Source organism: Haemorhous mexicanus, chromosome 34 (genome assembly GCF_027477595.1).
Source record: "Haemorhous mexicanus isolate bHaeMex1 chromosome 34, bHaeMex1.pri, whole genome shotgun sequence".
Taxonomy (NCBI): domain Eukaryota; kingdom Metazoa; phylum Chordata; class Aves; order Passeriformes; family Fringillidae; genus Haemorhous; species Haemorhous mexicanus.
In genome coordinates, this window is record NC_082374.1 from 1017238 (window position 1) to 1027883 (window position 10646).

The following is a 10646-nucleotide window of genomic DNA, read 5'->3' on the forward strand; positions in this document are numbered from 1 at the left end:
GCTGGGGGCTGTGGGTCCGGGGGGTCCGAGGGGGCTGCAGGGTCTGGGGGGGCTGGAGGGTCTGGGGGTGTTCCAGGAGCCTGAAGGGTCACAGAGGGGCTGGGGGAACTGGGGGGGTCTGTGGGGGACACCCGGGGGATGAGGGGGTCCTGGGGGTCACAGGGTGCTCGGGCGGTCGTGGCAGGCTGGAGGGTCCTGGCGACAGACGGGGACACTGTGGGGACACCGTGGGGATGGGGACACCATGGGGACACGCTAGGACACAGATCAGGGTGGGGCAGGTCAGACCCCATGGGCCCCGGAGGATGTGGCAGGGCTTGGGGACACTTTGGGACACGGGACATTGGGACAGGGAACACTTTGGGACACAGGGACTGTGGGGCCATGGGGACACTTTGGGACAGGGGACACTTTGGGACACAGGGACTGTGGGGCCATGGGGACACTTTGGGACACAGTTACCATGGGGCCGTGGGGACTCCTGGTCGTGGGGACAATGGTGGGGCTTGTCCCTCTCTGTGTCCCCATGTCCCCTTGGCCACCTGTCCCCAGGTGTCCAATAGCCGTGTCTCCATGTCCTGTGTCCCCATGTCCCCTTAGCCACCTGTCCCCAGGTGTCCAATAGCCATGTCTCCATGTCCCCATGTCCCTTGTCCCCATGTCCTGTGTCCCCATGTCCCCTTAGCCACCTGTCCCCAGGTGTCCAATAGCCATGTCTCCATGTCCCCATGTCCCTTGTCCCCATGTCCTGTGTCCCCATGTCCCCTTAGCCACCTGTCCCCAGGTGTCCAATAGCCATGTCTCCATGTCCCCATGTCCCTTGTCCCCATGTCCTGTGTCCCCATGTCCCCTTAGCCACCTGTCCCCAGGTGTCCAATAGCTGTGTCTCCATGTCCCCCTGTGTCTTTTGTTCCTGTGTCCCCATGTCCTGTGTCCCTTTCTCATCCCTGTCCCCATGTCCTGTCCCCCCGTGTACCCATGTCCCCTCATGTCCTTTGTCCCTGTGTCCCCATGTCCCTGTGTCACCATGTCCCCATGTCTTCCTTGTCCCCATGTCCTGTGTCCCTAGGTCCCCCTGCGTCCCCATGTCCCCCTGTATCCTTTGTCCCCATGTCCCCATGTCCTGTGTCCCCATGTCCCCATGTCCCGTGTCCCCATGTCCCCTTAGCCACCTGTCCCCAGGTGTCCAATAGCCGTGTCCCCATGTCCCCCTGTGTCCCTTGTCCCTGTGTCCCCATGTCCCCCTGTATCCTTAGTCCCCATATCTCCTTCTCCCCCATGTCCTGTGTCGCCATGTCCCCCCGTGTCCTTTGTCCCTGTGTCCCCATGTCCCCGTGTCCTGTGTCCCCATGTCCCCTTAGCCACCTGTCCCCAGGTGTCCAATAGCCGTGTCCCCATGTCCCCCTGTGTCTTTTGTCCCTGTGTCTCCCTGTCCTGTGTCCCTTTCTCCTCCCTGTCCCCATGTCCTGTCCCCCCGTGTACCCATGTCCCCCCGTGTCCTTTGTCCCTATGTCACCATGTCCCCATGTCTTCCCTGTCCCCATGTCCTGTGTCCCCAGGTCCCCCTGTGTCTGTCCCCATGTCCCCCGTGTTTCCATGTCCTGCCTATCCCCGTGTCCTCGTGTCTCCCCCCGTGTCCCCGTGTGTCCCCCCGTGTCCCCGTGTGTCCCCCCGTGTCCCCAGGCTCCCCGGCTGTGCTGTCACCCTGCTGGCTGCTGTCCCGGTATCACCGGAGCCGGGGCCACACCCGGGGCCACGCCTGGGGGCGGCCAGAGGCTCCGGTGGTGTCACCGCGGTGTCACCGTGCAGTGGCAGGGCCGGGTGTCCCTGGAGGCGACAGCGACAGCCCCGCGAGCCTCGGGCCCCTCCTTCCCCCGCTCCGTCCCCGTTCCCATCCCCGCTCCCCCCGTTCCCATCCCCGTTCCCATCCCCGGTCCCTCCCCGTCCCCTCTCCCTCCCTCCCTCCTTCCTGATCCCCTCCCGGGACCTCCCCCGGTCCCTCCCTGGCTCCTGTCCCGGTCCCTCTCCCGGTTCTTCCGCCGATCTGTCCCCGCGTTCTCTCCCGACCCTTTCCCGACCCCTCCTCGTCCCTCCCGCTCCTCCCCCGGTTCCTCCTCCGGTCCAGCCCCTTCTCGACCCATCCCCGATCCCTCCTCGGGTCCACTTCAAGCCCTCGGTCCATCCCCGGTCCCTCCCCGGTCCAGCCCTCTCCCCCTCCATCCCCCGGTGCTTCCCCGGTCTCTCTCCCGCTCCCTCCCCCGCTCCATCCTCACCCATTCCCCGGTCTTTGCCCGGTCCTTTCGCCGTCTCTCTCCGGTCCCTCCCCGCTACATCCTCATCCCTTCCTCGGTCCCTCCCTGCTCCATCGCCGGTCCTTCCCCGGTCCATCCCTTGGTCCCTTACCGGTCCCTCCCCGCTCCATCCCTGCTCTATCCCCGGTCCCTCCCCGCTCCATCCCCGGTCCCTCCCCGCTCCATCCCCGATCTATCCCCAGTCCATTGCTCTCCCCCCTCCATCGCCGGTCTATCCCCGGTCCCTCGCCGGTCCAGTCCTCTACCCATCCCTCCCCGGTCTGTCCCCGGTTCCTGCCCGGTCTCTCCAGTCCCTCCCCGCTCCGTCCCCGGTCTATCCCAGATCGTTTCCCTGCTCCGGCCCCAGTCCCTCCCCATCCATCCCCGGTCCCTCCCCGCTCCATCCCCATCCCTCCCGGTCCCTCCCCATCCATCCCCGGTCCCTCCCCGCTCCATCCCCATCCCTCCCGGTCCCTCCCCATCCCTCCCGCTCCATCCCCATCCCTCCCGGTCCCTCCCCATCCCTCCCGGTCCCTCCCCGGTCCCTCCCTGCTCCATTCCCGGTCCCTCCCCATCCATCCCCCGGTCCGTCCCCGGTCTATCCCCGGTCCCTCCCCGTCCATCCCTCTCCTCGCTCCATCCCCGGTCCCTCCCCGTCCCTCCCCGGTCCCTCCCCGTCCCCCCCGCCCCTCGGGGCTCCCTCCCCGTGCCCGTCCCGCGGAGCCTCGCCGTGACCGGTGCCAGAGCAGCGGGGGCGGCCATGGGCAAGGATTATTACCGCACGCTGGGGCTGTCCCGGGGGGCCTCCGCCGCCGACATCCGCCGCGCGTACCGGCGGCAGGCGCTGCGCTGCCACCCCGACAAGGACCGGTCCCCGGGAGCCGAGCAGCGCTTCAAGGAGGTGGCCGAGGCCTACGACGTGCTCAGCGACCCCAAAAAACGGGAGATCTTCGACAAGTACGGGGAGGAGGGTGAGCGGCGGCACTGGGGGGGCCGGGGGCGTCCGGCCCGGGGGCTGGGGGGGGTGAGGGGACGGGGGGGAGGGGGTCTGGGGGGCACGGGAGGGGCAATGAGGGGGTGAGGGGGTCTGAGGTAGATGGGGAGGGGGTCTGGGGGGCACGGGAGGGGCAGTGAAGGGGTCAGGGGGTCGGAGGGAAGGTGGGGAGGGGGCCTTGGGGGCACGGGAAGGAATTGGGGCAGGTGAGGAGGGGGTCTGGGGGGCACAGGAGGGGCAATGAGGGGGTCAGGGGGCAGGTGAGGAGGGGGTCTGGGGGTCGGAGGGGGTGTAGGGAGGGCAGGTGGGGGGTAAGGGTGGCTGAAGGGGAGACTGGAGGGGATAGTGAGAGGTAGGGGGCTTGGGGGTGACAGCCAGGCAGGTGAGGGTGTGGGGACAGGTGACAGGGACAGGGGATGAGGACAGGTGAGGGGGGCAGGGGAGGTGGCAGGTGACGGGGATGGGGTGACAGGGCCAGGTGAGGGGTGCAGGGGATGAGGACAGGTGAGGGGACAGGTGAGAGGGCCAGGTGAGGGGGGCAGGGGGTGAGGACAGGTGCCAGGGCCAGGCGCCAGGGCCAGGTGTCAGTGCCAGGATCGGGGGTTGGGGGGCACACAGGAGGGTGGGGTCAGGGCGAAGGCGGCTGTGGCACAGAGAGGGGCACGGGGGGCTCCGCGGTGGGCAGCCCGCCCGGCCAGCAGGGCTGGCAGTGCCCGGGGGGGGCCGGGAGGGCGCCGGGGCGTGCCGGGGGGGTGCCGCTGGAGCCGGCTGGGCCTGTTGGGGCCCGTCCGGGACCGTCAGCGGCGTCGGCGCCACGGGCAGAACCGGTTCCCCACGCCCTGGCCCGCCCCACGCCCTGCCCGCGGCTCACCCCGCGCCCCGCGGCAGCACGGCCGGGGGGGCTGATGGGCACCTTCCCCCCCCCCACCCCAAAATGCCAGGGCTGAAAGGGGGAGCCCCCACCCCCGGGCCGGGGGGCTCCAACGGCCCCACCTTCACCTACACGTTCCGCGGCGACCCGCACGCCATGTTCGCCGAGTTCTTCGACGGGCGCAACCCCTTCGACACCTTCTTCGTGCAGCGCAACGGCGACGACGAGGACGGCGACGAGGCCTTCAACACCTTCCACGTGGGGGGCTTCGGCAGCGTCAGCTTCCCGCGGGGCCGGGGGGGCGAGGGCCGCAAGCAGGACCCCCCCGTGCTGTACGACCTGCGCGTGTCGCTGGAGGAGATCTACAGCGGCTGCACCAAGAAGATGAAGATCTCCCACAAACGCCTCGGCCCTGACGGGAAGACGGTGAGGAACGAGGACAAGATCCTGACCATCGAGGTGAAGAGGGGCTGGAAGGAGGGCACCAAGATCACCTTCCCCAAGGAGGGCGACCAGACGCCCAACAACATCCCGGCCGACGTGGTGTTCGTGCTCAAGGACAAGCCGCATGACGTGTTCCGCCGCGACGGCTCCGACATCGTCTACCCGGCCAGGATCAGCCTGCGCGAGGTCAGCGGGACCCCCGCGGTGGGGGGTTGGGGACATCAAGGGTGGGCTTGGGGGGACGCTGGGGTGGGTGGGCTTGGGGGGAACATTGGAGGTGGGGCTGTCTTGGTGGAGACGTCAGGGTTGGGTGGGTGGGCTTGGTGGGGACATTGGAGGTGGGGTGGGCTTGGGGACATCAAGGGGTGGGTGGGCTTGGTGGGGACAATGGAGATGGGTGACAGTGGGGACATTGAGGGTGAGCTTGGTGGGGACACTGGGGGTGGTCTTGGTGGAGACATCAGGGCTAGGTGGGCTTGGTGGGGATGTTGGAGATGCAGTGGGCTTGGTGGGGACATCAGGGGTTGGTGTTGGTGTGAACATCAAGGGGTGGGTGGGCTTGGGGAGGACAATGGAGATGGGTGACAATGGGGACATTGAGGGTGGGTGGCAGTGGGGACATTGGAGATTGGATGGTCTTGGTGGGAATGCCAGTGGGGCAGTGGGGACGTTGGGTTGGTCTTGGTGGAGACGTCAGGGTTGGGTGGGTGGGCTTGGTGGGGACATTGGAGGTGGGGTGGGCTTGGGGATATCAAGGGGTGGGTGGGCTTGGGGGGGACAGTGGGGTGGAGTGGGCTTGGTGGGAATGTTGGAGATGGGTGACAGTGGGGACATTGAGGGTGGGCTTGGTGGGGACATCAGGGCTGGGTGGGCTTGGTGGGGACATCAAGGGGTGGGTGGGTGGTGTTGGTGAGGATGTTGGAGATGGGGTGGGCTTGGTAGGGACGTTGGAGATGGGGTGGTCTTGGTGAGGACATTGAGGGTAGGTGGGTGGGGACATCAGGGCTGGATGGGCTTGGGGACATCAGGGCTGGATGGGATTGAGGAGGGACTTTGAGGGGTGGGTGGGCTTGGTGGGAACATCAGGGGTGCGTGGTCCTGGGGACGTCAAGGGCTTGGTGAGGACATCGAGGGCTGGGTGGGTTTGGTGGGGCTATCAGGGGTGGGTTGGTGTTGCTGGGGACATTGGAGATGGGGTGGCTGTGGGGACATTGAGGGTAGGTGGCAGTGGGGACATTGAGGATGGGTAGGTCTTGGTGAGGACATCAGGGGTTGGTCTTGGTGGGGACAACAGGGGTGGGTTGGTCTTGGTGGGAGCACTGGAGATGGGGTGGGCTTGGGGGGGACATCAGGGCTGGGTGGGCTTGGAGACATCAGGGGGTGGGTGGTGGTGAGGACATGGGGTGGTTGGTGGCAGTGGGGACACAGTGGGGACACTGGGGATGGGGTGGGCTTGGTGGGGACATCAGGGGTTGCTATCGGTGGGGACATTGGGGAGGGTGTTGGTCTTGATGGGGACACCACAGGTCGGTGGGGGGTGGTGGAGACATCAGGGAGGGACATTGTGGGGGGTGGCAGTGGGGACACTGGGGATGGGGTGGGCTTGTTGGGGACATAGGAGATGGGGTGATCTTGGGGACATCAAGGGATGGGTGGGTGGGTGGCAGTGGGGATATGGAGGATGGGTTGGTCTTGGTGGAGATGTTGGAGATGGGATGGGTTTGATGGGGACACTGGGGTGGGTGGGCTTGGGGGGGGATAGGGGTGGGTGGCAGTGGGGACATTGAGGATGGGTCGGTGGCCATGGAGACATCAGGGTTGGGTTGGTGGCCGTGGGTACATCAGGGCTGGTCTGGGTGGTGCTGGGGACATTGGGGTTGGGTTGGTGGTGGTGGGGACCTCAGGGCTGGTGGGGTCTCAGTGGGGACATCAGGGTTGGGTTGGTCCTGGACAGACACTGGGGCCGGTCTGGGGCTGGTCTGGGGTGGGTGGGACTGGTGGGACTGGTGGGACTGGTCAACCTTGGTGGGGACACCGGGGTGGGCTGGTCCTGGTGGGGACACCAGGGGAGATGTCACAGGTGGGTCAGCCTGGGTGGGGGGACACAACTGGGGGAGTCATTCTGGGGGTGGCAGGACACAGTGGGTGGCCAGGGGGGTCACTGCGGGGTCATTCTGGGGTCACTCTGGGATCACTGTGGGGGTCACTGTGGGGGACATTGTGGGGTCACTCCAGGGGGTCCCTCTGGGGTCACTCTGGGATCACTGTGGGGGTCACTATGGGGGACATTGTGGGGTCACTCCAGGGGTCACTCTGGGGGTCACTGTGGGGGACATTGTGGGGTCACTCTGGGGTCACTCTGGGGGTCACTGTGGGGGACATTGTGGGGTCACTCCAGGGGTCACTCTGGGGTCACTCTGGGGGTCACTGTGGGGGACATTGTGGGGTCACTCCAGGGGTCACTCTGGGCAGTGGGGCCATGTCGGGGGTGCCCCTTGGCCCAGTGCTGACGTGTCCACCCTGTCCCCCTGTTGGTGGCCTGTCCCCATGTGTCCCCTGTGTCCCTGACCTGTCCCAATGTCCCCCTGTCCCTGACTTGTCCCTGACCTGTCCCTTGTGTCCCCTGTGAATCTGACCTGTCCCCCATGTCCCCCATGTCCCCCCGTCCCTGACCTGTCCCTGACCCGTCCCCATGTCCCCTGTGTCCCTGTGTCCCTGACCTGTCCCAATGTCCCCCTGTCCCTGACCTATCCCCCATGTCCCCTGTGTCCCTGTGTACCTGACCTGTCCCCATGTCCCATGTGTCCCCATGTCCCCATGTCATTGATGTGTCCCTGACCTGTCCCAATGTCCCCCTGTCCCTGACCCGTCCCCCATGTCCCCTGTGTCCCTGTGTACCTGAACTGTCCCCGTGTCCCCTGTGTCCCCATGTCCCCTTGTCCCTAACATGTCCCCATGTCATTGATGTGTCCCTGACCTGTCCCTGTGTCCCCATATCCCTGACGTGTCCCTGACGTGTCCCCAGGCTCTGTGTGGCTGCACGGTGACTGTCCCCACCCTGGATGGCCGCTCCATCCCCATGGTGTTCCAGGACATGGAATGGCCCCGTGTCCCCCATGTCCCCCATGTCCCCCTGTGTCCCCCATGTCCCCGTGTCCCTGACCTGTCCGGATGACCCCGTGTCCCCAGGCTCTGTGTGGCTGCACGGTGACTGTCCCCACCCTGGATGGCCGCTCCATCCCCATGGTGTTCCAGGACATGGAATGGCCCCGTGTCCCCTGTGTCCCCCGTGTCCCCCATGTCCCCCGTATCCCCCATGTCCCCGTGTCCCTGACCTGTCCGGATGACCCCGTGTCCCCAGGCTCTGTGTGGCTGCACGGTGACTGTCCCCACCCTGGATGGCCGCTCCATCCCCATGGTGTTCCAGGACATGGAATGGCCCCGTGTCCCCCATGTCCCCCATGTCCCCCTGTGTCCCCCATGTCCCCGTGTCCCTGACCTGTCCGGATGACCCCGTGTCCCCAGGCTCTGTGTGACTGCACGGTGACTGTCCCCACCCTGGATGGCCGCTCCATCCCCATGGTGTTCCAGGACATGGAATGGCCCCGTGTCCCCCATGTCCCCCGTGACTCCCATGTCCCTCATGTCCCTGTGTCCCTGACCTGTCCGGATGACCCCGTGTCCCCAGGCTCTGTGTGGCTGCACGGTGACTGTCCCCACCCTGGATGGCCGCTCCATCCCCATGGTGTTCCAGGACATGGAATGGCCCCGTGTCCCCCATGTCCCCCGTATCCCCCATGTCCCCGTGTCCCTGACCTGTCCGGATGACCCCGTGTCCCCAGGCTCTGTGTGGCTGCACGGTGACTGTCCCCACCCTGGATGGCCGCTCCATCCCCATGGTGTTCCAGGACATGGAATGGCCCCGTGTCCCCTGTGTCCCCCGTGTCCCCCATGTCCCCCGTATCCCCCATGTCCCCGTGTCCCTGACCTGTCCGGATGACCCCGTGTCCCCAGGCTCTGTGTGGCTGCACGGTGACTGTCCCCACCCTGGATGGCCGCTCCATCCCCATGGTGTTCCAGGACATGGAATGGCCCCGTGTCCCCTGTGTCCCCCGTGTCCCCCATGTCCCCCGTATCCCCCATGTCCCCGTGTCCCTGACCTGTCCGGATGACCCCGTGTCCCCAGGCTCTGTGTGGCTGCACGGTGACTGTCCCCACCCTGGATGGCCGCTCCATCCCCATGGTGTTCCAGGACGTGCTCAAGCCGGGCGTCAAGCGCCGCGTCCCGGGCGAGGGGCTGCCCTTCCCCCGCTCGCCCGAGCAGCGCGGCGACCTCGTCATCGAGTTCGAGGTCAAATTCCCGGACCGGATTGCGCCGGCCTCCAAACCCCTCCTGGAGCAGATCCTGCCCCCCTAGGGCCCCCCAAAACCCCCCCGGGGGGTGCGGACTCTGGGGGAGACCCCCTGGAACAGCCCCGGCTCTGGGGGGTCTCGCTGGGCTGCTTCTCCTCGGGGGGCTTTGGGGTGTCCCTGTCCCCGATCTCGGAGGGGTTTTGGGGTCACCCCACTGTCTCAGGGGGTTTTGGGGTGTCCTTGTCCCCAGGCCCCGATCTCAGAGGGGTTTTGGGGTCACCTGGTGGGGGCAGAAGTTCTCCCCACTCTCCTGAAGGGTTTTGGGGTGCCCCTGTCCCCAGTCTCGGAGCTCGGAGGGGTTTTGGGGTCACCTCGCTGTCATCGAGGGTTTTGGGGTCACCCGGGTGGGGGCTGGAGTTGTCCCCACCATCCCTGGGGTTTTTGGGGTGTCCATGTGCCCAGTCTCAGAGGGGTTTTGGGGTCACCCCACTGTCTCAGGGGGGTTTTGGGGTGTCCTTGTCCCCAGGCCCCGATCTCAGAGGGGTTTTGGGGTCCCTGGTGGGGGCAGAACTTCTCCCCACTGTCCTGAAGGGTTTTGGGGTGTCCCTGTCCCTGATCTCGGAGCTCGGAGGGGTTTTGGGGTCACCCGGGTGGGGACTGGAGTTGTCCCTGCCATCCCTGGGGGTTTTGGGGTGTGCTTGTCCCCAGTCTCGGAGCTCGGAGGGGTTTTGGGGTCACCCCACTGTCCCGGGGGTTTTGGGGTGTCCTTGTCCCCGATCTCAGAGGGGTTTTGGGGTCACCTGGTGGGGACTCACCTTGTCCCCCCTGTCCCGGAGGGTTTTGGGGTGTCCTTGTCCCCAATCTCAGAGGGGTTTTGGGGTCACCTGGTGGGGGCAGAAGTTCTCCCCACTGTCCTGAAGGGTTTTGGGGTGTCCCTGTCTCCAGTCTCGGAGCTCGGAGGGGTTTTGGGGTCACCCCGCTGTCCCGGGGGTTTTGGGGTGTCCCTGTCCCCGATCTCAGAGGGGTTTTGGGGTCATCTCACTGTCCTAGGGGGTTTTGGGATGTCCTTGTCCCCAATCTCAGAGGGGTTTTGGGGTCACCTCAGGTCCCCGCTGCCCTGGGGGTTTTGGGGTGTCCTTGTCCCCAATCTCAGGGGGGTTTTGGGGTGTTCTTGTCCCCAGTCTCAGAGCTCAGGGGGGGTTTTGGGGTCACCGCGCTGTCCCCGGGGGTTTTGGGGTGTCCTTGTCCCACCCATCTCTATTCTGGGGGTCCTTGACCCCCCCCCCCCCAAATTCGGAGTCTTGGGGGTTTCTGGGTATCCTTGACCCCTCCTCCTCCCCCCCAATTTTGGGCATCTTGGGGTGTCGGGGTGTCCTTGACCTCCCCAATTTTTGGGGGGTCCTCGGGTATCCTTGTCCCCCCCATTTTGGGGGTCTTGGGGGTCTCCAGGTGTCCTTGTCCCCCAGTTTTGGGGTCTTTGGGTGCCCTTGACACCATCCCCTCCCCACCCCATTTTTGGGGTCCTGAGGGGGGTTCCCAGGTGTTCTTGTCCCCCTCATTTTGGGGGTCTCTGGGTGTCTCTGTCCCCCCCATTTTGGGGGTCTCTGGGTGTCTCCCCCCCATTTTGAGGGTCTCCAGGTGTCCTTGTCCCCCAGTTTTGGGGTCTTGGGGGTCTTCAGGTGTCCTTGCCCTC

General features: G+C 66.1%; 1 protein-coding gene across 3 annotated transcripts; it reads left to right on the forward strand.

The window, feature by feature from the left end:
* Positions 1–2948: 2948 nt before the first annotated feature.
* Positions 2949–10235, forward strand: DNAJB1 (DnaJ heat shock protein family (Hsp40) member B1). Of its 3 annotated transcripts, none has more exons than XM_059872205.1 (3): positions 2949–3262; positions 4227–4786; positions 7626–7844. In XM_059872205.1, exons 1-3 carry the CDS (start codon positions 3052–3054, stop codon positions 7773–7775), a joined length of 921 nt encoding a protein of 306 aa, XP_059728188.1. In that variant the 5' UTR covers positions 2949–3051; the 3' UTR covers positions 7776–7844. The 3 variants fall into 3 exon arrangements, with proteins under 3 accessions (XP_059728188.1, XP_059728187.1, XP_059728189.1); XM_059872204.1 differs by lacking the exon at positions 7626–7844 and adding an exon at positions 8787–10235 and having other exon boundaries at positions 2950–3262; XM_059872206.1 differs by lacking the exon at positions 7626–7844 and adding an exon at positions 8787–10235 and having other exon boundaries at positions 3028–3248.
* Positions 10236–10646: the final 411 nt, after the last annotated feature.

Excerpts from the sequence above, each read along its gene's own strand:
- DNAJB1 (XM_059872204.1), top strand. The coding sequence starts at position 3,052 with ATGGGCAAGGATTATTACCGCACGCTGGGGCTGTCCCGGGGGGCCTCC. Across the intron at positions 3,263-4,226 it reads CGACAAGTACGGGGAGGAGG|GGCTGAAAGGGGGAGCCCCC; the intron begins GTGAGCGGCGGC and ends CCAAAATGCCAG. Across the intron at positions 4,787-8,786 it reads CCAGGATCAGCCTGCGCGAG|GCTCTGTGTGGCTGCACGGT; the intron begins GTCAGCGGGACC and ends CCGTGTCCCCAG.